Source organism: Ammospiza caudacuta, chromosome 9, assembly GCF_027887145.1.
Source record: "Ammospiza caudacuta isolate bAmmCau1 chromosome 9, bAmmCau1.pri, whole genome shotgun sequence".
Classification (NCBI taxonomy): domain Eukaryota; kingdom Metazoa; phylum Chordata; class Aves; order Passeriformes; family Passerellidae; genus Ammospiza; species Ammospiza caudacuta.
Genome location: NC_080601.1, coordinates 19,658,646 through 19,683,043, shown reverse-complemented (window position 1 = coordinate 19,683,043; position 24,398 = coordinate 19,658,646). Strand labels below are relative to the sequence as shown.

General features: G+C 50.5%; 1 protein-coding gene across 2 annotated transcripts; it reads left to right on the top strand.

The window, feature by feature from the left end:
* The first annotated feature begins 1,148 nt into the window (after nucleotides 1–1,148).
* Nucleotides 1,149–23,030, top strand: PITX3 (paired like homeodomain 3). Of its 2 annotated transcripts, XM_058810924.1 has the most exons (4): nucleotides 1,149–1,229; nucleotides 15,575–15,716; nucleotides 20,278–20,483; nucleotides 21,511–23,030. In XM_058810924.1, the coding sequence occupies exons 2-4, from the start codon at nucleotides 15,608–15,610 to the stop codon at nucleotides 22,072–22,074; spliced, it is 879 nt and encodes a 292-aa protein (XP_058666907.1). In that variant the 5' UTR covers nucleotides 1,149–1,229; nucleotides 15,575–15,607; the 3' UTR covers nucleotides 22,075–23,030. The 2 variants fall into 2 exon arrangements, with proteins under 2 accessions (XP_058666907.1, XP_058666908.1); XM_058810925.1 differs by lacking the exon at nucleotides 1,149–1,229 and having other exon boundaries at nucleotides 15,520–15,716.
* The last annotated feature ends 1,368 nt before the right edge of the window (nucleotides 23,031–24,398 follow it).

Below are 24,398 nucleotides of genomic sequence, written 5' to 3'. Positions count from 1 at the left end.
GGTGATCGCACCCTACACTCCTGCACTGGGATTTTGCCGTGAACTTCAGTGGAAGCCAGGCTGGAATCTAAACTACGAGCAGCATTTAGGCTCCAAAAGACCCATCAGTGGCTGGAGCGCGGTGTTTGTCACACAGCCGGTAGCCTCCGTGTCCCGGTAGGAGCGGCACAGTATTGACAGCGAAGCGCTTCCCGGTACCGCCTAGAGCCGCAACAGTGCGTGCGGTAACTAGCCTGGGATTAGGCATGCCCTGCAACTGCTGCTCCATCGCGCAGCGCAACGCTTCCGACTGCTTCCAGCTGACTACGGACTTGGTCCCCCCGAAAAACCTCTGTCTGGCTGACAGCTCGAACTGCAAAACCCGAATTGGCTCGCCGTAGCAGTACTGAGAGGAGCGGATGCTCAGCACGGGCTCCAGGGTGCGGGATGGCCAAGCACTGAACAAGGCAGGCAGTTTGCGCGGTGACAAGGGCAGTGTATCGGTGTGCACGCACCGGGGCTGGCTTTGCGCCGTGACAAGGGCAGTGTATCGGTCTGCACGCTCAGGAGCACGGTGTCCCCACGCACCGGGGCTGGCTTTGCGCGGTGACAAGGGCAGTGTATCGGTGTCCATGCACCGGGGCTGGCTTTGCGGGATGACAAGAGCAGTGTATCGGTGTGCACGCTCAGGAGCACGGTGTCCCCACGCACCGGGGCTGCCGGAGCGCGAAGCTCCGCTCCCGGAACGTGGCCCCGCACCCTGTGCGGCGCGCGGGACGGGGCTGAGCCAGCGCGGGACGGGGCGGGGCCAGCGCGGGACGGCGCGGCCTGCCGCCCTCCTCATCCAATCGAAGAGCAGGACTGCCGCCGTATGTAAATGAGCCGCGATACGATTGGGCGGTGCGGGCGGCGGGCGGTGCTGGGGTGGACGGCGCTGGACGGGGCGGGCGGCGGCGGGCGCGCAGCTGGAATGGGGCGGGCGGGAGCGGGGCGCCCGGTGCAGCTGGCGGGGGGCGCCGGCCGCCCGCCATAAAGTGAATGGCCAGGGTGAATGGGAGGCAGTCGGCCGGCGCCCTCCGCCTCCGCCCTCCCCGTGAGCCGCGGGCCGGCAGCGACGCGCAGAGTGGCTGGGGAGCCGGGGGGATTTACTTTCTGACAGCGGCAGAGCAGCCCGGGGCGCGGGGCGGCGGTCAGCTTCGCTCCTCTCGCAGGATTAAGTCCGCTCAGCCGAACCCGCATCTGGAGCCACTGTAAGTGCCTTTCCGTCCCCGGCCTTCCGGGCGACCTTCTCCACTTCTTTCACTCTGAGCCCCTTCATCCTAGCCCGGCCGGCCGTAGCCTTTCCGATGCTGGCACAGGGTAAGAGCATCCCCGGCGGGGTGTCTAGGTGTGCTATGCTCGGCAGCGCGGGGTCAGCGCCAGTTCAGCGCGAGATCGGCTTCCCGTCGCCTCCAATGGGTCAAGGGACGGCAACCAGGTGAGAGCGGGCTGGTAGAGCCCTGCCCTGCCGTCCAGAAGAGGTCCCGGGGCTGTGCGCGGCCGAATTGTCCCCTATCGCTGCCGGGAGCGCTGCCCGCCTGGCAGCGGGGCGCGGTGCTTCCCCTGCTCTGCCCTTGTAGGGCCCGGCGACCCCCTACTCGGGGGTGCCGCAGCCCCGACCGTCCCCTCGGGGCCGACGCGGGCCCCTCTCCGACAAGCGCTGCTGTAGTCTCTCGCCGTTGCTAAACTTAGTCATTTTCCACTGGGACGAGCGGGGCAGGGGGCTGTTTAAATTAGCCGGGATTTGCTGTAAATAACGGCGTTGCGGGCTGCGACTCAGCTGTCTGCAGGGTCCGGGGCAGAAAGGCGCAGGGAGCAGAGGCGGGGAGATGTCGCCGGGGAAAAGGAAGGCAGCCCGACGGCTTTTGGACAGCTGGATAAATGATATTTATGTAAGGGCTGGCTCCTGTTTACAGCAGAGCCGACCTCCCTGCAGCGCCGGGGAGAAGCGAGCCGGCCCCGGCGGACAGAGCGAATCCGCCCCGGGACGCCGCTGGCTGCGGCGCGCCGGCGGAGGGGATTCCAGGGACCCGACCGGGAATAATAGACCTGGTCGGGCTGCGGGGAGGGAGCGCCGACCCCGCGGCAACTCTGCCGGGAGCATCGAGCCTCCCTGCCGGAGCGCGGCTGGCCGGCGCTGGGACGCTGCGGGCAGAAGCGGCTGTCGGGCCTCCGGGCGCTTGCACGGGCTTTCCCGCTTCCCCGGCGCCGGGGGCACGGTGCAGAGCGGCGTCCCTCCGTCCCGTTGAGCGCCCGGGAAGGCCGGCCAATTGCAGCGGGCTCCCGGCGGAGCCCGGTACTGCCCGCTGCCCCGTCTATTCCGCGCTCAACGAGTGCGGCTCCGGGGGAAGAGCCAGCCCGCCAGTGCGGCACCCCCTTGTCCTTTTCCCCGACCTCTTCCTCGGAGCGGGAGTAAAGAACGGCTGCGTCCCGGCTGGCCGCGGCTCCGGCGGGGGAGGGCGACCGAGGCGGGGGCCGATGCCGGCGCTTCGCCGCAGCTGCTGGAGCGGGCTCAGGGAGGGGGGCGGCGGGCCCGGTGCCGCCGAGCAGGGCACACCTGTCGGCAGTTCACCCGGCGCCCCCGCGGCTGGACAGCTGAGGGGACGGGCGGGGAGGGGACTGGATTCCACCCCCGGCAGAGCCAGGGCCCTGCAGAGGCGCTGGCGGGGGTTGCCGCAGCCCCCACCCCTCCCCTCCCCGCTGGGGTTAGGCAGCTCGGGGCAGCAGTCCCTTGGCCGAAGCTGCCGGGGCTCCGCACCCCTTCCCCGCCCGGCCCGCCGGGTTACCGGGTGCAGAGGTCGGCTCCGCACGGAGCCGCAGAGGAACGCTGCCTCAGGACGCCGGTGCCCCGCAGAGCCTGGAGGTGAGCCCCCGGCCGCCGCACCCCTCTGATGCTTCGAGCTGGCAGTGCAGAAATCAAAACTTATCCCTCGTGTCCTTCCCGTTCCTTCACCTGGGAGGGAAGCAGACTTCCAACTCATGGGAGCACGACCCGTCCACTCTCTGAGTGGAGCCCAGTGCTGAAAGCAAAGAGAGAAATTTGGCGTCCCCCAGACAAACTTGTGGGTCTTCCACACATGGCCCGTGGCCTGGAAGACAGGATGCTAGGGATGAAATGGCTCTCTCCCATCTGCAATTTCGGGAGATGCTAGAAGCAACTGCTCAGGAAGGTGTCTTTCAGAGTCTCACCTCTGTTCCTGTCCCATCTTCCAAAGACATGGACAGGAGCACCTTTTCAATGAGGGGATCAGTGTCTCCCTGGCTCCCTGCACCACGTCCAAGCCCCTCAGCCTGCCGATGAGCTGAAGTGGATAGGTGTTTGTGCAGGCTTTGATGGTGCCTCGCTGTGAGGGACAAAAGGCTGCCTTCTGGCTCTGGAGGGAATGTCCAGTCATGGTAGCTGCTTTCAGTTTTCACAAATGTCTGCTGAAGAAGAGCAGAGTTTTATTTTAATTTTTTTAAATTATTATTTTTCATTAGCAAATTGTCACACCATGCCCAGTACTCCTCATAAGGAACCTCACAGAGAGATGTCTTTCCATACCAGTCTGGAGAGGGGTCTGGGCAAGGGCGGTGGTTTTCCTGCTGTTATTGTAGTTCCTGGATTTGCCTGACCTGCAGCCCAGATTCTGCCCATGTAAGCCAACCTATATTCCTGTCCAAGGCACTGGTTTAAAAACCAATATTAATCTTTGTCAGAGAAACTGTTGCAAGCCTCAATTAATATTTATTATGTTTCTATAAGGGCTTAATTCAGACAATTATTAGATAGGCAAATTGTGACTGGATTGCAAAAGTATTGGTTAATGTTCCCTATGGAGAGCTGGCAAAGAAACTCCTTGTATCTTCTCTCTGTCAGATGCTACCCAAAACCTTGAGATTGAGAGGTGAGGCTGACTTTGGAGACTGCCAAAAAGAAAAAGCCAGAAACCTGATCTAGGAGACCGCTCCAAAAGGAAGATGAGATGAGCAGGGGACATGAGGTCTGTCTCGTGACCTGGCACATGTGCCCTGGCCTTGGGGACAGGGGAGGTACCTGGATCTGGGAACAAAGTCCCAGATGGAGAGAACTGCTGGTTTCAAGCTGTGTGCTTTGCATCAGGAAGGCAATGGGATGAGACTGTGGTGCCATGGAGGGAGGAGGGTCAGAAGCAGGAGGCTGTGGTGTCTCTGAGCAGGCTCAGCTATTTATCTGGCTGTTTAAAAATGGGAGATTGCTATTTACTTAGGGCCTGATGGCAGAGGGGGCAAAGCTCCCCCTCTTGCTGTGGGGCCACTGGGGCTGGTGGGTGTTAGGCTGTGCCAAGGCTGGGCATTTGCTGTTGGCTGGGGAACAGTCTCTACCAGCTGGTATTAAAGTTCGTGCTGAGGCTGTTGGAAAAGCCCTCTATTGTCAACACCCGGCTGAAATAGGCTGGGCTTTCGGACCCCTGGAGAAGGAATATTTCTGAGGCCAGTCTGCCACACTTCCCTTCCTCTTCTTTGTGTGCTGCTCCCCCTCACCAGCACCCCTGCCCTCCTCCCGCCTCACCTCTGAATATTAATGCCTCTGGCAGATTGGATAATAATGTGACTGGGAATTGAATGAAGCTGGTTATTAGCTCTGGGCTTCCTTGGGGCATTTAAGGGAGTCCACAGGCTGATTCTGGAAGCTTGGCAGCACAAGGGACCGGGCCAGACTCAGTAAAGAGGGGGGGTCACTTCTGTGGGAAAGGATGTGCTTGAATCCTCATTTCCCTCTGACCCCAGAAGAGGACAGGTATGACAGCCTAGCCAGAGCAATTCCTGTGGGATGGTTAGCAATAGATCTGTTGAGTTTCGGCAAAAAAAAATTAAATATTAGAATTTTTTTTTTCAGGAAAGACCTAGGAGATCTAGCTGGGCAGAAGCTAAGAAACATTTCTGTTACTAGGCTTTAAAAAGAGGTGGGGAGTGAGCAAGGGAGGTCCCTCTCTGTTCTTTCCATCAGTGTCAGAGTATTACCAAGCAGATTCAGGAAGAGAGACAATCCTCTACCCCTAAACAGGAAATTTTCCACTGATTTGCAGGGTGTAGGTTCATCTTTGGAACACTCATTTCTGAAGGGCTGAACCTTATGATCTCTCTCCTCAGGAGACTCCTAGCTTTTCTATATGTAGGTCTCTGGATGCTTTAGCATGAAGGGAAATATCCCTGTTGAGCAGAGGAGAGCTCTGGCAGAATTTCCTGATCTGAGTCAGAAATACAGCCTCTGTCCCTTGACCCTCAATCTGATGCTCTTTGCTATCTCCTAAATCACAGCTCCACCAGAAAATAAACATTTACAGCCTTTTGAATAGTGCAAAAGAGAAGGGAAACCTGAGCTGGATTTGCAGAAACTGATATTAATTTTGTCCCTCTGATTTTTCAACTATTCAAAATCTTCTGAGATGCATTAATGGGGCTGCAGTTACCAGGCATCTTAGCAGATCCCCAGCTTGGAGGAGCTGGGTCCTGCATGCACTAAATTAACCCTTAAAAATCACCATCAGAGATCACAGATCACTGTGATCGAGACACCTGTTTATAAACCCCTATCAAACAAGTTCACAATCCCAAATCTGAGAGCCTAAGAAATACTTCTGTTGGGAGGATATAGCACATATGCCACTCCGAATCACACAGCACTGATCCTATAGGCTATTCTTTTCAAATACCTACATTAAATTGCTACTTGGGGAGCTTCAGTGGTGTGGTACAGGCTGGAATGCTCAGCACCTGCCGAGCTCTCTGCAAAAACTGAAAAAGTACAAAGATGGAATGAAACAAATGACTAGAAGTTTGCAGTTACTTCCACCTCTCTCTTTCCATTCTGTCTTTCCCTCAATCTTATTTAAAACAGAAACAGCCTTCCCACCCCCCCCATTGCCTTTTCTCTCCTTTGCAATGCTGCCATTTATATGAGTCTAATTTTCTTTTTAAAAAGCTGATTATAAATGACCATTGTGAAACATGAGGAATTAACGGTAAATCAAGTTGACCTGTCTGTGTGTGGACGTTTTTATTTACTCCTTTTTTTGAAAAGCAAATAAACATAGAATCCCTCCCACATAAAGCAGCTCCCCACTTAGATTTGAACACAGTTTAAAAGAAATCTCTTTTGTTTTAGCCATTTTTATTTCCTGTTTGTTTCTGAGCTTAGACTTGACAATGAAAACCACATGAAATTCCCTATTTGTTCCATCAGTTTTATTTTTGGTGCCACAATATCCCAACTTCCAGTTCTGTGAGTTGAGTTTGGTTTTTTTTTTTTTTGTTTGCATTTATTTCAAGGCTGTTGTTTTAAAAAATAAATGCATGGAGGTTTTCTTCCAAAATAAAATAAATAGGACTTTTTAGAGGACTGGATGTACTATGATAATTTTAAAAAATTAAATCGTTAAGGTAAATTAATTGAGCCATAAAGCTCAGCCTCTGTATGAATCCATACCCAAGCAGACAAAAAATACCAAAGCGATGAAAAATATGGACTTTCTTATCCCATTTAAAAGGGTTTCAGAGCTTACTTTGCATTGAGTGGGTTTTAACAGCCTGAACTCAGATATGCCCGAGTCGCAGGCCAGGATGGGAAAAAAGCTGGAAAGCTGTTCCCTGGCCCTGGAGCTGCAGCAGAGGTTGCCCTCAGGGTGACAGGGTCTGGGCAGGCATGGGCATTTTTGGCTGTACAGCCCCGTTCCCGGAGCAGGCTCGTCCGTGGACGGGACGTGGTGTGACCGGCAGCAGCGTTGTGAGATGGCTCACATCCTTCTGCCCCATCCTTTTCTCTCCGAGCCGCTTTGATGGGATCGCCCGAGGGCCAGACTGGCTGAGCAATTCGGGCTCTGCAGCTTCCTCTCCTACCCACCCAAACTGCCTACCTCCCAGGGCTCCGCATGGGATGCGGCCTCGAGCAGATGGAAAAACTGAGGATTTGGCGGGGGAAAGGGGGGGGGGGGTGTGGAAGGAGGAGTAGGGGTGGAGGGAAAAAAAAAAAAAAAAGAAGCAGACTTCGTATATACAGTCCTTAGGCAGCGCACTCCCACATTTCAGGATTCCCAAAGTGAAACCTCTTGGTTTTACTTTATCAGCGACTATTGTGCTCTGGATTTAGGGACGTGAGACATTTTGCCACGGCCTCGAGTGGGGTCTCTGGGCGAGAGGCTCCGGGAGAAGGGCTGCTAGCCCTCCCTGTTCACGCGCCCGCCCTTCCTCCTCCTCGGCCCCGAGACGCGTTCGCGGCCGGCGCACGGCAGGGAAGCCGGGCGGACCGCGGGCCCGATCCCGCCGGCACGGTGCGAGGCACTGCGGGATCGGCCCCGGCAGTGTTTGCTAACTGCCCCCCTCGGCCCCTTCAAACAGTGTCTGGGTAAACAGGCTGACCTTCAGGGCATGTTGCAAGGTCCATAAAGATGGAGTGTGGAGAGGGAGCAAGCTCCAGCATCCCTCCCGGAGCACCCTTCTCCTGCCCCAGCCCTACCAGCTGCAGTATCGCAAGGAAGAGGGGAGGGGTACTGTGAGCTGAGATCATCCACTTGTTTTATTCACGGCATTCTTCATTCTACAGGGCTCTTCTTGCCAGAGAGCTTTAAACAAAATTTAAATACAAATTACTTGGGGGTAAAAAAAAGAAAAATCATCAGGAAACTACAGCCAAGCGCAGCAGACATTGACTCCCTCCAGCACTGCCGGTTTGCACCAAGACAACACATCCCTTGGAGCAAGCCAGCAATTTCTGGCCTCTTGTTTCCTTAACCAACAGAGCTGCTCATTGGCCATGGTGGTTGGTGGAGCCATCACAGAATTTCTGGCAGTTACCCCTTTTCCCTTTGCAGCTCTGCAACCTGCTGAGCTCTGACAGGTCATTTTAAAACAACGATCTAGTACCACCCCTCCTCCCAAAAAAGCTTCTTTCTAGCTGCTGGTTTTGCTGAGTTCTGTCATAGAACAAATGTTTATGATCAAGTTGAAGTTCTCCAGAAAGGACTTCTAGAAGTGGTGATGGATGGCAGACACTGGCAGCCCTACAGTGCATGGAGGTCCGACAGCTGTAGTGGTGTGACACGCTGGTGGCAGGGCATCCATTCCAACCTTCAACCCCCTCATTACCCACTTGATGACGAACTTTCTTGAGCGTGTTTACTAATTGTGAGAATCATTTACATCTTCGATAACATCTGATTTAGCCTTTCATCTGCATACAAATCTCCTAACAGCAGCTGGAGCCACAGAGCTATCTGGGCCTCTGTAAAATGAGCCAACTTTACAGCCACAGAGATACAGAAATGACCCAGCCCCGCTTCTGCAAGCACAGCCCCCGTAGGAATCAGGCCAGTTTCCTTTGACTGCCAGAATAATTAGTCAAATTTATACAATTGCCCAACTAAATACAGCAACACATACCAATCTGCTGATGCCAGGCCCTGGTGGCCTTTGCTGCTGCATGAGCAGCGTGTGTTCGGCTGAGCTGCAGACAGGCTGCCTGCACCTCTCGTTCCTGCCCGGGATCCTGGCTTGCAACTGTCTCTTCTTGCTCCTGGCTCCACAAAAGCAGATCCCAATCCCTTGTACACTGTGCCTGTGCAGCTCTTTCTCTCATGCAGATGCAGGCAGATCCCTCAGTAGTGGCACGAGTTGCTTTGCAGCCAGCTTGACAGGGCTGCAGGAATGGGCAAGGGCAGGTGGGGATGAACAGAGTCAGTATGTTCCAGCCAGGCCAGTGCTGGCACTCCACTTTAGCAGATCCTTTATTTCAGTTGCAAGATTTTCCCAGGCAGAATTTCTTACTGAAATCAGCTTTTTTCTCTCTTCCCCAAAACAAAGAGATTAATTTCCCTAAAGGACTTTTCTTCTCCTATAACTGCAGACCATGCTCTCAGTCCTAGCAGTCCTGCATGGTGGATCCACACCATGCCAGCAACTTTTTGCCATTGAAAGTTGTTTGGGCAAAACTGAGTTTTTGCTGATTTATTTTGTTCCAGATGCCTAACAAACAAAGTAAGCCATAACAAAGTGTAGCCTTATTAATATAACTGCACAGTCTGTCAGAATGAAAATCCCAGTCCTGGTTGATAGATCCAAGGTGCCAAACACCCCACTGAGGCATCGTGTCCAAGGGACACTGGAAACTGGGCTGGACATAGTGAGACCTGAAGCACAATGCTCACAAGAATGCAAGAACTATGAATGTTTAGTTTAGAGGTAAAAAACCCCCAACTTTGCAGAAAGTCTGGCAGAGCTTTTCTTTTGTGCTAAGATTAGCAATTTGTTTCCAAATTTTATGTGCCATTTCAGAAACCATCCAGGTATGCTAAGGGTAGCACTGAGGTCTAAAGATTTTAGACCTTTACTTTACCTTTCTTTACTATTGTAAAGAACTTGCTTTGAGCCAAGCCCAAGCACATTACCCTGCCTGTGCAGAAGCCAATGCTTCAGCTTGGCAGGGCCTGCAGCAGTCTGGGGGATTGCAGACACACCTGTTGTGGGGAACGATGCACTGTGTGTGGGGCATGGTGACATCAGGGCGCTTCCACAGCACAGGGGCACAGTGCAGCCCATCAAATAAGCGAACAGGACACATTCCATTGTGGGCTTTTTTTGCTGTGGACATGGGTATGGAGCTGTCAATCCTTGGGACATTTCCATTGTGATAATCCTCTGGAATACAGGCAGTTTATTAACCCTCTGCCACCCAGAGCAGAGGTTTTCAGCCATCATCCTCCGCTGCAGCTGGAGGTTCATGTCAATGTGAGGGAAGCAAGTGGTCTGATCCCATCTTGCAGGCTGCCTCCAGCCCCCAGGAAATGCATTAGGCAGGGTCCAGCATGGTTGGGCATTTTCCTAGCACCTCTTATCTGAGGATCTGAAAGCATTTAAAAGAATTTTGCTTCATTACCTCCACCAGCTCAGATATGCTTATTTTTGTGATTTCTGAGATGAAGGATACAACCCCAGAACAGTCAAATAGTTTTACCTACATCATAAGACAAGTCAGTGGCAGCACCTTACCTCCTCACTCTCTTCCCACCTCACATTATTGGGAACTTCTCCTTAGAGCCCCGCACAAAAAGAGAAATAACCTGGACCCCCTCATCAGAGGGCTGCCAGCTCTCAGGTCCTTGCTGCCAGTTGTGGCCAGGAAGCCTGGCAGCAAGAGCCTGGGCTACTGCAGTTCCATGGCACCATGCACACCTCTCAGTGCTCTGTGGCCCAATCCGTGTGTGGGGCAGTGCCAGACAACTTGCTCTGACAACAAAGCCACTAAGTGCCTCAGGGAGCTTTGGCAATTCCTACTGATGAGAGGAATAAAACCCCTACACCGTGTTCTTCAAAGCAGCACACACCACTGCCAAGCCACCCCTCAGGAGCTCAGAGGTTAGTGCCCAGCTGTAGGGACTAAAACGAGAAATAAAGTTTATTATAACCTGTGACTCAGCCCTTGCTGGAGGTCAATGATCCACTTGTGAGTGTGCACCCGAAACCCCTGCTCAGGCAGCCTGAGGCTGTGCACAGCCTGATGTTTTTGGAGGCAGGCAGCTTGCTCTCCTGTCCCATAATGGCCCTGCGCTCCGGGTCACCAGTTGGCTGCTGCTGTTTATCTTCCAGTGATTAATGGTTGCTCTTGGTTCCTGCTGCAATTCCATTAAGATTAGATTTAAAGCTACACTGAGGTGTTTAGCAGTGGGTGACCTTGGTCTCCCCATAGTTATATTTCTATAGTCTCAAGGAAACAAATATTAACTCATTTTGCACCCCATCCTTCTTGCTTTCTAGCAGTGGGGAAAGCCCCTCACAGGCAGCGCTTGTGTTGGTCAGCAAAGAGAATCTGACTCTTGGTTGCTGCACGATTCATGTGCTGTGCTCATGTGGTACTTTTAATTGCAGCCCACAGGCATTCTGATAGCACCATTGCCTGAACAAAATGTATGCAGAGAACAAAATGCTCTTCCTCGAGAGAACAGGCACACTCTCAATCACTTCCTCTTTGACAATGAGGAGAGGGAGAGGCAGGGCGTGTTCCACCTTGTCTCAGCCCCTCACAGGGACCAAAGTACAGAGGCAGATCATCTTTCTGAAAATGTACATTTAAATAGAAGCCCAAATGTTTATCTCTCCTAAAAGTAAGCCAGCACAGAGGGAACATGAGCATGGGAGGAGTGAAGCAATCAGCAGTAGTTTGACTTCTGCGATTGATGGAGCAGGAAGAGACAGCTCTGACCCTAAGAATCTAGTGTAACATCCTATCTTCACCTCAGGGGATGCAAGAATGAAAGGACACTTCCCCCCAAATGATTGCAGAGCACCTTTCAGCCTGAGGGGCAACCCTGAACTCTTTGTGGAGATCAGCAATTCCAAGCAGAAGATTCAGCTACTCTGGCCCTGGCTGGAGGCAGGAAACTCACAGATCCACAGGGCTGTGCGGATCTGCTTGAGAGAGGCCAGCTTAGGGCTTCCCTCCTATCCTTGGGTCATCAGTGGTCATTGTGCTGCTATCTTGCAACCTGAAGCATCAGCCCTTGCTGAAGCATCCCTGCATGCCCATGGGATGTCAAATAACATCAAAACAATGCAAGAGACAGCTTTTCACCTCCAGATCAACTTGCCAAAAGCCTGTCCAGCAGGAAGCCTGCAGGCAGTGCAGAGAGTTGAGTAGCACAAACTAGTCAGTCTCTGGCAGCTCTCAATGGGCAAGACCCACATCGCAAAAGCCACTCCTATAATTAGCCTTACTTTGCTTGAAGTCAGCCTCTATGTTTCCTTCCCAGCCCTTCAAAGAAAAAGACCCCCAAGCAAAATCCTCTTTGCTCCCAGGTGATGGAGCAGTGTGTTACAGAGAACCAGGAGATGGCTCACAGGAACAATCCTTGTTCCTGTTTTCAGGTAAACAAGGTTGCCCTCCTCATGAAGGAGTGTCCTCCTTCTACTGCCTAAATGTCCCTGGCTTGAGTAGTTGGGAGCTGACACAGAAATAGAAAGGGGGTACATTTGATAAGAGAAAAGGCCCAGAGCCAGGATTGCTCTTCCCCTGCCCTCCACCACACCCATGGAGAAGGGATGGCAATTCCCTGGCTGGCTGGAGGGTCTTGTACAGGTGGCCACAGCATGTTCACATGGGCAGTGACTGGAAGAAGAGATGTGTTTGTTACAGGTTGAGGAACCTTTATCTCAGGGGCAATAACACATCAATGGAAGGAGTTACAGGTGGTGGAGCAGACTGGGAGCCATGACTAGTTTCACAAAATTGAAGCCTCTGAGAAGCCTGGCTGCATGTTGCTAGTACAGAGCTGTCCCTAAAGAAACTGTTCTTTTATGTTAAAAGAAAGTGAGATGAAGAGTCAGATGAAGATGGTAAATTTGATTTTATTTAAAAATACTTTTGAGTTGCCAATTTCATTGGTTCCTTGAGACTGGGCAAACAACTTAGTAGAAATGCCATGAAGGTTTATCATTGACTTTTTTAATATCTCTGCCTACAGCAAGATCTACCCAATGTGGATGAAAGCATCTTTTTTTTAAATCCAAAAGGGCTGTATAATCTAGAAGAATACCTTACAGCCTTTTGTGTCAGTAGCATGGGGTTGCTTTTGGGTAAATACATTGGTACAGAGCTCACGTGCTGTCACCATTGCAGACTTTTCCTGCTTTTATAATCATGCTGAGTAGATCCCTCTCCCCTCTTGCTTTTGCTTCTCCATGACCTGCTCAGAGCAAATTGAGAAGGCATTCCTTGATGTTACCACATATGGCACATGCAGTAGTTTGTGCAATTACATATATACATACATCATCTTCTCTCTGAAATCCTCCTGCTTTTAAATTCAGTTCATAAAGCAAACTTGTGCTCAGCCACAAGTCCCAGTACTGGCCACCCTTCATAACCAGTTTCAATCTAAGTGCCCACTGTACCTCAGAGGCAGGCTAAGCATGCTATGTTTTGTCCAGCAGTTTGGATGAACTTTGCAACCACTGCATTGGCGCAGCCCAGGATGGGGCATAAATTTTCAATACCAGAACTAGGTTCTCCTGAGCCTTGTGCCTTGTGTTGTCACTTAAACCTGTGGAACCTTGTCTCTGTAAGATACTCCTCCCTGGTTTTCCTGTCTTCATTCTAGTTTGTACAGATGAAAGCAATGCAAGATGTGGAAAAAAGAGCAAACAGGACCCAGCACAGGAGGACACTGTCCTTGAGTTACAGCAAGGCAAGGATCTGAATTCCTCCTTAAATCGTCCAGTACAGTGTCAAGCTCTAGAAGAGAGGAAATTGTGCTTGACAGATGCAATCATATGCAAATGGCTGTAGAAGAGGGGAAATTATCATCTACAAACATTGGGCAGAAATTCCATCTGCTGCAGACTCAAGAAGGGCTCTTAATAAATTCTGAGACAGCAAAGTGACACACATCTTAATCAAGACTTAATCCGTGGAATTAATTCACTGCGCGTTTCTGCATAATTCTGAGAGTAATGCTAAAAGCCATGGCAATATCAGCAGCAGATGGACTCCCCTACTCCATGCAAAGGTATTAAAGAAAACACAGCCCCTGTCACATCACTTCATGTATGTACACACTGCAGAATGCAACAGGGCTGTGCCTGGCTGCTGGCAGGAGCTTAACACAGCCAGCAGACATCAAAGGTCAGGCTTGCCACGAAGTGGAAATGGAAACCAGCCTCATGGCAAAGACAGAGTCCTGCCACTTCTCTCCCACAGGAGACGAGAAGCCCAGAGCAAGCCAAAGGTCTGGGAAAGCAGAACCAGGTCCTGGTTTGTTATGTGCTGCTTCCAGAGAGCACTGACTGAGGTTGGTGTTGAGACTGTCCCAGCAGTACCTGGGAGAGGCGGTGGACCTCTCAGGCAGTGAACGGAGGTCAAGCCAAGTGAAGAGCAAGGAAAACTGCAGGGGTTTTGTGAACGAGATCTGCTGCAGAAGCCAGCCAGATAACCATTAGAAATGGCTCCTTTCTCTCTCACTGCAGCCTGGAAAGCACACTGTAGATATGGGGATCAGCCCTGGGCCCTGGCAGCAGCCTTGTGCAAATTGACTAAAGGAGGCTTTAGACAGCTCTGAAAATACATTCTTAGTCACTGTCATCCACGTCCAAATGAGGTGCAACAGCTATGTGATTAATCTCTTGTTTACATGTCTAAAAACTAACACAGTCCAGACTGTCTTCAGCACGTTCCCTCCCTGACACACATGGATTTGAGGGGCTGGGCAATCTTCACCACCCAGGAACCCTTTACAACTGATCTCCACCTAAAGTTTGAAAGTTCCAAACCCCTGGTCCAAACTTCCCTAAACCCAGGGGTCCCAGATCCTGGAACAATGTATCAGTTGTTGTGTCGTAGAGAAAAAGGATCCCTAGCTGGGAAGGTGAGGTATCAGCTGGGAGTGGCTAAAGTTTCAGAAACTGCTGTGGTCCCCTCAAATCGATCCAGCCTTCATAAACTGTGCACTGGTGCAGTGAAACATCCTGTGTTTTGCTGGGTTATGATCCAAAATTCAGTTAGGGGCTAACAGAGGGCCAGCTCACCTTTCCAAGGAGAGGTAGCCAGACTTGGAACACTTACTGCCTCATGCCTGCCTCTTCATGAGCATCCAGTGTGGTCCAGAATAAGTGGTGCCCTCAGCTGAGCTCCTTTAGGAAATACAGGTGGAGGGTGCAGGGTCCATAAGGAAGTGAATGATGAAAAGAATTGATCTTGGGACAGAGAGGTGTGGAAAGAGGTGGAAGAAGAGTCACAGTGGTTCCTGCAGTTGTAGGGAGCAGCACTGACAGCTTCCCATTTGGGATGCTTTCAGCCAGGGAAGATGGCTCACCAGCACAGGCCAGTCTCTTGAGGGGACATGGGGAGCCTCCAGTCAGGATGATCTTGGGCTGGAAGCAAGCTCCTGCTACGGCCAGGACCACTCATTCCCAGGCACCTAAGCATGTGAAATGTGATTGCCATGTTAGTTCAGGTTTCAGAATGTACCCCAAAGGAGTCCGCTTGCACTGTCTGGATCTCTGATTGTAGAAATGGTTCTGATGTGTAGAAATGGCAGGCTGATGTGCCTTCCTATCAGTGCCAGGCACAAGAATGCTTTTCATTTGGGATGTGTGCATGTAGTGCTCTCTGAACAGCTTTACTTGGGCTTGGCCAGCTTGTGGAGAAACAAGGGAGAAAGAGGAGGGAAGCTGGGCAGGGAGGATGGGAGAGGTGGGATGACTGGGGAAGGTGCTAACAGCCCTTGGCTGGCCCAGAACCACTTCCTCAGATCTCCATTACACAGCATGCTCCCGGCGTTGCTATTTCAGTCTGAATGTCACCTATAAATTGGAGGCTCTCTGAAGGCTGCAAATAGAAGTGTCACTAGATGATCTTTGATTGATAGGGAGGCTCAGCTGAAAGCCCAGTATGTCCATTTTCCAGCCAAGAAACTCAAAGGTGTCCAAGGATCACACAGGGATCCTTTCCTTTTCCTAGACCTTTCCTCAAGGCAAGTCCCTGCTGGAGATGGTGAGGAGAGGTCACACACACATTGATCTCTCTGATCACCCTGTGACTACTGTTTTTCAGATTCCTCCTTCTCCACCCACCCATCCCTGCCCCATGGATTTCAACCTGCTGGCAGACGCGGAGGCTCGCAGCCCAGCCTTGTCTCTCTCGGACTCTGGAACTCCTCAACATGAGCACAGCTGCAAAGGGCAGGACCACAGCGGTGAGTGCAAGGCCCAAGATACAAGAAAAACCCTGTCCCAACCTTGCTCGTGGATCTGGGTGGCCAGTGGCTTGCAGAGGGACAGTTTCCCTTTGTACTGGGAGCCAGAAAAATGCCATAGCAGCATGGATGTGCCAACAAGCAGGGGAAAGGCATAAGGGTCCATATTGCAATGACAGCTGTTGGGAGGGTGAGAACATCATCCCAGTGGTGGGGTCATGTGGCCCTGGCTGTAGGAGGCTGCTGCTCACAAGGGCACAGCCCATGGCAGACCAGAGCCAGGCAAGTCAGGTTACAGCCCAATCAAGATTTTATTGTATTTGCCTAAACAGGATCCAAGGTGCAGAAGCCTACACCTTATTTTAAACTGTTCTCTTTTTTTAACCTCTGTTTAAATTATTTGGGTTTAAACTTTCTATGGAAAAGGTAAGCCTTAGGCTGAACATTCCAGGTTCATGCATTAAGATGAAAAGGAAGCACTGTCTTGCTCCTGCTTTAACTGAAAAAGTCTCCTCACCTATGCCTTGCTGCTCTCCTACAGAGGTGCCTCTGACCATTCCCAAAGGCTGAACCAACCCCAAGCCTGCTGAATTCTTTATCAGGCTCTGAATAAGGAACATCACCATACACACCTGTTCAGAAATCAGCTACCAAATGCTGTGGTTTCCTCTGGATTTTACATCTGTCCGATTACCACTCCATCCCTTGTTGTTCTGGATCTGTCAGGATGCAAAGCTGTTTCTGCCAGTGCCAGCAGGAGGGAGTGAGGGCTGGGGACAGCCCGCTGCTCTCCGTGTAAAGCCTCCAGGCTCACCCGCATGCAAAAGCTAATAAGGATAATGATGCAGATTAAAATTCCCCAGAGAAAGTATCATGAAGGGAGTTACACTGGGATAACTAGAGTCAGAGAATCTGCCTGACAAATTCCCCACTGCACACGTACCTTAGTTGGGCACATCCCCAAGCTCAGTGGCTCCTCGTCAGCTGCTTTGGATGCATGGCAGTGTCTCCATTCAAGTGGCCTTCCCTATTGAGCCCACCCTGGCATGCTGTAGAAGTGCCAATTTAGGCACTGACTTTTCTTTCCATTAGGCATGAGCAGATAATTCCAGCTATGGCCACAGTCGTTTCACCGAGTGGGCGAACATGTACAGGATATATTCCATGACCTATTTTGGGGTGACAATAAGTGTTGGATGCCTGGCTACATCACTCCCCACTGTCTTAAGCAGTCTAGAAATAAAATGGTTCTGGGAGGTGACTTGCCAGCATTACCTGTGTGCAGCTTGTAACTTTGCAGCAGAGGCTGATGGCAGCCATGCATCAGCAGTGTCAGGCAGAATAGAGCTGCCTACCAAGGTCTGCCTGGAACAGGGGCAGAGCTACACTTCTGACACTTCTTGACTCCCCTCAAGAGAGCTGCCTCCCTACTTTTCCTGGGCCCTGCTTCATTCATCCACACAAATAAGAGATCTTGAAGAAGTGAACACAAACCTTGCTTGTCTAGGCTCAGCATTCAGGGATCTCAAGTGTCCTCCAGTTGTATGGCATGGTTAGTGACACCCCCTTCTGTTGGGTTTCATCAGGCAGCACTGGTCAGGGGAGAGCAAGGATGAAGAGTGAGGGAGGTAGAGAACTGCCCCACATCTCCCCATATTGTGCTTCTTGGCATGGATTCAAGGCACCCACATCCTTTCTCTGGGCTCATTTCTTTCCCTGCATTGCCATGGTTTGGGTCCCCACTGCAATCTGTCAAAACTCTGCACCTTTTACAGAGGACACTTATTCCCTGCTTATAGAAGAAGCAGAAAAGAGATGACAGACAGAAAAAAACCACAGCTAGCAGGTATGGAAACAAAGAGAACACCAGGTTGAACTGCAGAGATTTTTCAAGGCTCAGAGCTGGGATTCCTACTTCTCCTTAGACTTAAGATTTATGGAAAGTAGGTATACCAGAGGGTGTTGAGAAGACAAATACCAAACAAGATACACTGTGATCTCTTTCACCCAGATGTAGCCCATAAAGCAGTGGTACCTTCATTCCATTTTCTTTCCCTCTTGGTATAATTTCTTCCTGAGTGAAGAAGGACAGTCCTGGGCAGGAGTTCCCAATAAAGACACAGCCTCCTACTTCACAGCAACCCCTTCAGAAATGAATATTTGTCAGGGACTTTGGTGAGAGCACATCCCCTGTATGCATCAGGCTCCAATTAACCCAGGCTCAGCAGATGAACAAACAAACCAAATGTTGCCTGTTCATCTGTATTGAGCCATTCCTAATAACTAGCTCAGATGGGTGGCATCACTCCCTGTTCAATCTCCTTTGGAGATAAATAGTGCAGGAATCTCCTGCATCCAATACTGGTTTAGAGCACTGAGCTAGAGAAATCAGATTAATCTTCTTGGCAAGAACCACTATAAAAATCCACATTAAGAGCATGCTTCCAAGAGTTCTGCTGAATATGGGATCCACAAAGATGCTCATGAAAATGAGAAGAGTACCACAAGACCACAACCAGGCTCTTTCATTCCACTTTTCAATTTTCAAGAGTGTGCTGGGAAAGTTCTTGTACAGGTACACCCTGGATGGAAACACAAACTGGTCCTGACACTGAGAACCGGACATAGCACCTTCCTGCTCAGAAGAATCAATTTATAACCTGCTGCTGTGAGCAATGGCCATCTCACTGTCCTTGCATTCACATTCCTGCTGATGGATAGCATCAGATGTGCTACAGAAGCAGAGGTGGCTGGTGGGGAGCAAGCCACTGACCACACCCAGGGTTTCCTCCCTGGAGAGCAAGCACTTCTCCTGGAAATGTTCTCTGCAATTCCATCATTGCTCCCTTTGAAGAAAGGCAAGTACTAGGAGAGCTTTCCAGAAAATATTTCTGAATTAACAGACTGTCATAGGAAGAGGGTAGTGGCACTGGGTTCCTGAGACAGGAGCATCTTCCAGGTCTGGGGCCCGCTGAAGCACCTACTGTTGGCACAGCACTGCCCTGCAGCAGTCTCTGTGGGGGCTCAGATTCCTTTAGGCCTCTCACATGCCCTATAAAAACTAAATGAAAAAGACAGAGCCTATTATTTCAGAGTACTTCCATTTGAAATGGATGGAATCCCTTTTTTCCCTGACTCAACTGTATTCCAGGCTGCTGTCTCCTTGCCTCCCTACTCATTAAGGGGCTGTACCAGACATCTTCACACTGAGATTTTCCTGGACTTTGAAGCCTTTTGAACTAGCTTTTACTCAGAGAACTGGACCAAACAAAAATTTCAATTTTATCAGAGTGATGCCAGGATGTTTTTTAAAGGTTCTTCTTCTAAGTGGAACAGTTTGGGAACTATTTGCAAAAATTTCTATTTAGTTTAGTGGACTATTTCCCATTGTAAAAGAACACTTCTCTCCTTGCTGAAGACCTGATTTTCATTTGGAAATGATTCACCCGGCTTCTAGATCAGAGGAAGGAGTTGAACATCAGAAATTATTTATTTTCATTTGAATAATTTTCCTCTACGGTGACTTGTCTTGATTCCCAGCAGAATTAAACACAAGCCAAAGCTTTCTTCCATAATAAAAGAAAGTCCCACATTTGAGCAGTTGGGCACTCTATGGAGGACAACTGAAGGGAAGATATTTGTATTTGCATTCTGCCCCTATTTGCATTTTGCCTGCTTGTATTTGCACAGCCCCCAAAAAGGGCTGTGGCACAAGGAAACAGCTGCCCACCTCTACTCACAGCAGCCGAAAGCTCAGCACGCAGACATGGACTTGATGCCCAGAAGGAGGCTGAGCTGTACATTTCAGTGAGATATCAGTGTGAACACTGGAGAGTTTTGAGACTTTAATGGGCAGTGAAACAAAAGACACTGCCCCCAGAAGAGGGATCTGTGGATCAGAAGGAGGGCAGGAGCAGAAAGAGAGGGAGATGTTGGAATACTTCATGGTAAGGTCTAAGAGAAGTCTTTCCCTATTTTTAAAAATCAAAACATATGCAGCTAAGTAAGAATGTAAAGGAGCAAGAAGGGGAATGAAAATTTGTGCTTCTCAGGTTTAATTAATTGAAGAGCCTCAGCTTGCTATCAATTTGCAATTTGTCTTTTCCCATCCCTTGTCCATGAGGGATATGACTGGATCTTTTGCTGTGTCCTAAGTGTCAATTTCTGTTCAGTTTTTCTAAAGGACACCTTAGGCAGAGAGTTTTAAGCAGAGTAAGAACCTTCTGATCTGGATAAGTTCTGCCACTATCTCCCAGGTGAACTGTAAATGAAACCCAAATATTGGAAGTTTGGAAAATCCAAATCCAGTCACTTGGAAGCTAACATCTGTTATGGCAGTTAAACAAAGGCAAGCTGTGCTACATGAGAGGGGCATTGGTTTTGGTGCTGGCTGGATGCCTGCTTGCAAGGACAAGGGAGGGAGATGGGACCACTCCTGGTGGCTGCAGTGGAAGGGGACCTCACTGAGCATGCACTGGTTGCCCCAAGGATAGGCTCCCCAAGTGCATCCAAGCCCTCAAGTTAACTCAGGGATCTCCCCATCTTTCTGTTTCTTGCACAGACACTGAGAAGTCCCAGCAGAACCAGACGGACGACTCCAACCCTGAAGACGGCTCGCTCAAGAAGAAGCAGCGGAGGCAGAGGACGCACTTCACCAGCCAGCAGCTGCAGGAGCTGGAAGCCACTTTCCAGAGAAACCGTTATCCAGACATGAGCACCAGGGAGGAGATTGCAGTCTGGACCAACTTGACAGAGGCACGAGTCCGGGTAGGATTGCAGCCCTTCCACCTTCCTGGGCCTGAGCTTGTGGGGAAGAAGCCTGCTGTGATACATGACCAAGGTGTCCCCAAACCAAGCAAGGAAATTAGGAGCACTGAAAAATTTCCCTGTCTTGGAAACACCTCACTAGGGTCTGCCCTTGAGATCTGATACATCCTGCCACACACAAACCCTATGCTGGTGGTGCCTTCCCCATCCAGGGCCACCTTGCAATTATACAGGTAGATTGAAAGCCCAGGCTCTGCCCCACAGAGCCCCACCAGCTGGCTACCTCGACCCAGCAGACCCTTTCCTTGCAGTACCATCACTCCCCAGCCTTACCCTTGCTGGAGGGCACTCTTTTGGCTTTTGGGTTCCCAAATCAATGTGCAGTCACAGGCATGGTGTGGCAGGGCTCCAGCTGGAGTGAGAGCTTCTCTCTGCTACTAGAAATATGAGTTAGCAGCATCATGAATAGCCTTCCAGCAGCTTCCATGCTCCAGGAAGTTATATTGTTTGAACCCCTCTAACACTAACAGATTTTCCTTTTAGAAGACAGACCTATAACATCCCACTCCAAGCCAGTCCTGAGGCAAAGTCAAAAGAAGATAAATTATTTCCTTTGTTCAGCAGTTTTCAAGCCACATCCCTCAAATACTTTGCTCCCAAGTCACACAACCCCAATCCCTCCTTCTAGCTGTGGTCACTTGGAAATACAGCAAGTATTTTCCTCTCTTTTTTCTGTATAAAGGGCATCTGTTTGTTGATTGAAGTGGGTCATTCTGTATGCTGTTAAATGGCAGTTGTTTGGGTTTCTGTTGGTTGACTGAGGACCACCTGGTGATTCCTGCTGGGAGATGACCCTGAAGCCCAGACATCTTGCTGCAGCTCTTTCCTGATGCTCAGCCTCCCATCTCCTTGGGAGCATCGCCAGCTCTTCAACAGCTCTTGTCTTGCTGGGCAAAGAAACCAGGGCAAGGCCCCTTTCAAGGCCAGCCAGAGCAGTTCCCATGCCCTCCCTCTCTCTCTCTTGCAGGTCTGGTTCAAAAACCGCAGAGCTAAGTGGAGGAAACGAGAGAGAAACCAACAGGCCGAATTGTGCAAGAACAGCTTCGGAGCCCAGTTCAATGGACTGATGCAGCCTTACGATGACATGTATTCCAGCTATTCCTACAACAACTGGGCCACCAAGGGGCTTGCCAGCAGTCCGCTCTCGGCCAAGAGCTTTCCATTCTTCAACTCCATGAACGTCAGTCCCCTCTCCTCCCAGCCCATGTTCTCGCCACCCAGCTCCATCACCTCAATGACCATGCCTTCATCCATGGTCCCTACTGCTGTGACCGGGGTACCGGCCCCAAGCCTCAACAACCTGGGAAACATCAATAATCTGAACAGCCCGAGCCTCAACTCTGCTGTCTCCTCCAGTGCCTGTCCTTACGCCTCCACAGCCAGCCCCTACATGTACAGGGACACGTGCAACTCCAGCCTGGCCAGCCTGCGGCTGAAGGCCAAGCAGCACGCCAACTTCACCTACCCGGCGGTGCAGACGACAGCCTCCAACCTGAGCCCTTGCCAGTATGCCGTGGACAGGCCCGTATGAAGGGCTGCCCGCTGCCAACCAGGGACTTGACCTTAGCCTGACAAAAGGAGACCTTTAGCCCTACAACAGCGTACATCCTGCACAGAGTGAGAGTGAACGTGACAGCATAAGAGGGAGACAGGGAGAGAAAGAGCGAAAAGAACGAGCAGGCAGACGAACCTTTATGAAGATTTGTCTATTGTATGGTGAATTTTGACTGTCTTTCCCCTTCAAAACCCCTTCCCTTCTTGCCCACCAAACCTTCTCCTCCATGGTAAAATAAACCAAAAGAGTCTACTGGAAGCCCCATGGAGAAATAGGAGCCCCAACATGCAGGGTGCCTGACCCATGGGAAGCACAACCAAGTATGTTTCAATCCGCCCCTCCAAGCCCCACAGGGGTGAGCCCCACAAATTCCTGGGACAGCATAGGCAGCCTCACAGCACCCCTGCAGGAAATAGCCAGAGACAGGACAGCTTGAGGGGGGTTGCCAGTTGGTGCTTGGCTAAACCATATTCTCTGCACACGTGCCAGATTTCAATGAAAGATATCTTGCCCATTTATTTATCATACAGCCAGTAAGGAAGCCTTGTCTCAGTCAATTATCATCTCTTTATAATGCATATATACACATGGCCCTTCAGACTTGAAACCTTCAGGAGCTGGGGGTTGTAAGAGTATAAAATATGTGTGTGTATATATATATATATATATCTATCTTATATATATATATATATATATACAAATACATATAGAGACATTAAAATATGCTTTCTTGTTTTGGATGTGAAATAATCTACCAAGTAGACCTTAAAACCAAAACCCTGTAAAGGAAGCACATCCACTGAGGCAGTGTCCTGGCTGTCATGCTTTACTGCTTCAGTCATTTTGGTCAGACACACTGCTGCCAGCATACATCCCAAACATTCCCATCTGCAACAATCAGCTCCTCCTTGCACATCTCCTTCCCTTTCCCAAATCCCATTTCCAAAAAAGATAATAAAAGTTGGCACAAACCCTTTAAGCTTCTGCTTGTGTGGTTATTGAAAGCACAAACCTGCTTGATTCTGAAGATTCTAAAATCAAGTGCCAGCAGCCCAGGTAAAGGTAAGCATCCTTAGAAGCACCAGCACAAGGCAGTCCGAGTTAGAACAGGGGCTGAAGTTTGGAAGAGTAGTTCATGTTCCTCACTTAAATATCAAACACCTGGCTTCTCAGAACAACAAAAGGCCACACACACAGTAGGAAGAGGAAAACAAGTCCGCTCTGTGTTCCCTGTCTGCATGCACCCAGTGCAGCAGGAAGGTTGAGCCCCTTCTGGCTCAGGCTTCCCCACTGTGCTGGACGGGGCCAGTGCCTTTGGGCTCCCACAGCCCAGGGCAGGAGAATTCCCCCCCAGGCTCTCTGGCTCCAAGCAGTGGTCCCCAGGGCAGCTGCCAGGTGCAGCAACTTGCCCTGCTCAGCTTCTGTTGGGAAGGCTGTAAAACAGAGATGGCCCTCCTGAGCTCTACAGGCACCTGGAAAAGCTGCTGCTTCAGCCAATGCAGAGAGAGGCAGCAGATCCCTCCGAGGGCCCAAGGAAGCTCCACATACAGCAGGGGAGCAGGACATCTCTACCCAGTGCAATCACCTTTCCCTTTATCAAGCACAAGCTCCAAGGAAAAGCACAACTTCAATACTTTATTTTCCTCTTTAGATAGAAAAAAACAGCCCTAAAATTCCTTCACAACAAACTGTCCTACCAGGAAGAATAGGACAGGCAAATCTGACATAATCCATGTTCTGCAATGTCGTCAGCATGCAGAGAGAAAGCAAGTTCTTTGCTAAGAATGGATCCTCACTAGGACACTGTAAGAGGTCTCACAAACCAAGCTCCTAAATGGCTCAGCTTTTGCCAAAGCCTCTTCCACAGTTCAGTTGCTTCTGAAGGTATTTGTGAGCAGATGCTGAAAGCAGTCACAAGTGTCAGCTCACCCTCACTGTAACAGAGTATTCTTTGCTCTGAGCTAATCCAAAATCTGGGGGCCAAGATATCCTGCACTGAAACGGCTACCAGTGGAAAGGGTTCAAAGATCAAGTGTAAACATATAAAAAATAAACACAGTACATGTGGCCAGTGGCTCTGCAGCCTGGCTAGTTGGCTCAGGTTTTTCCTTCCCATGACAATTTGCTGTATGGAGAAGATGGTGGGGTCTGTTTCTGCAGTCAGAGGTATTGCACCATGTAGGATCCAGACCAGATGGCAAACCACACACCAGCTCTGAGCTGAGAGCACTTTGTTCAATGGTACCTAACAACTGACACAACCTTAAGGTTTTCCCATGGGAAAACCTTAAAAACTACAG

Coding starts and splice junctions, on each gene's coding strand:
- PITX3 (XM_058810924.1), top strand. CDS start 15,608: ATGGATTTCAACCTGCTGGCAGACGCGGAGGCTCGCAGCCCAGCCTTG. Junction 15,717..20,277: donor CAAAGGGCAGGACCACAGCG/GTGAGTGCAAGG, acceptor TTTCTTGCACAG/ACACTGAGAAGTCCCAGCAG. Junction 20,484..21,510: donor TGACAGAGGCACGAGTCCGG/GTAGGATTGCAG, acceptor TCTCTCTTGCAG/GTCTGGTTCAAAAACCGCAG.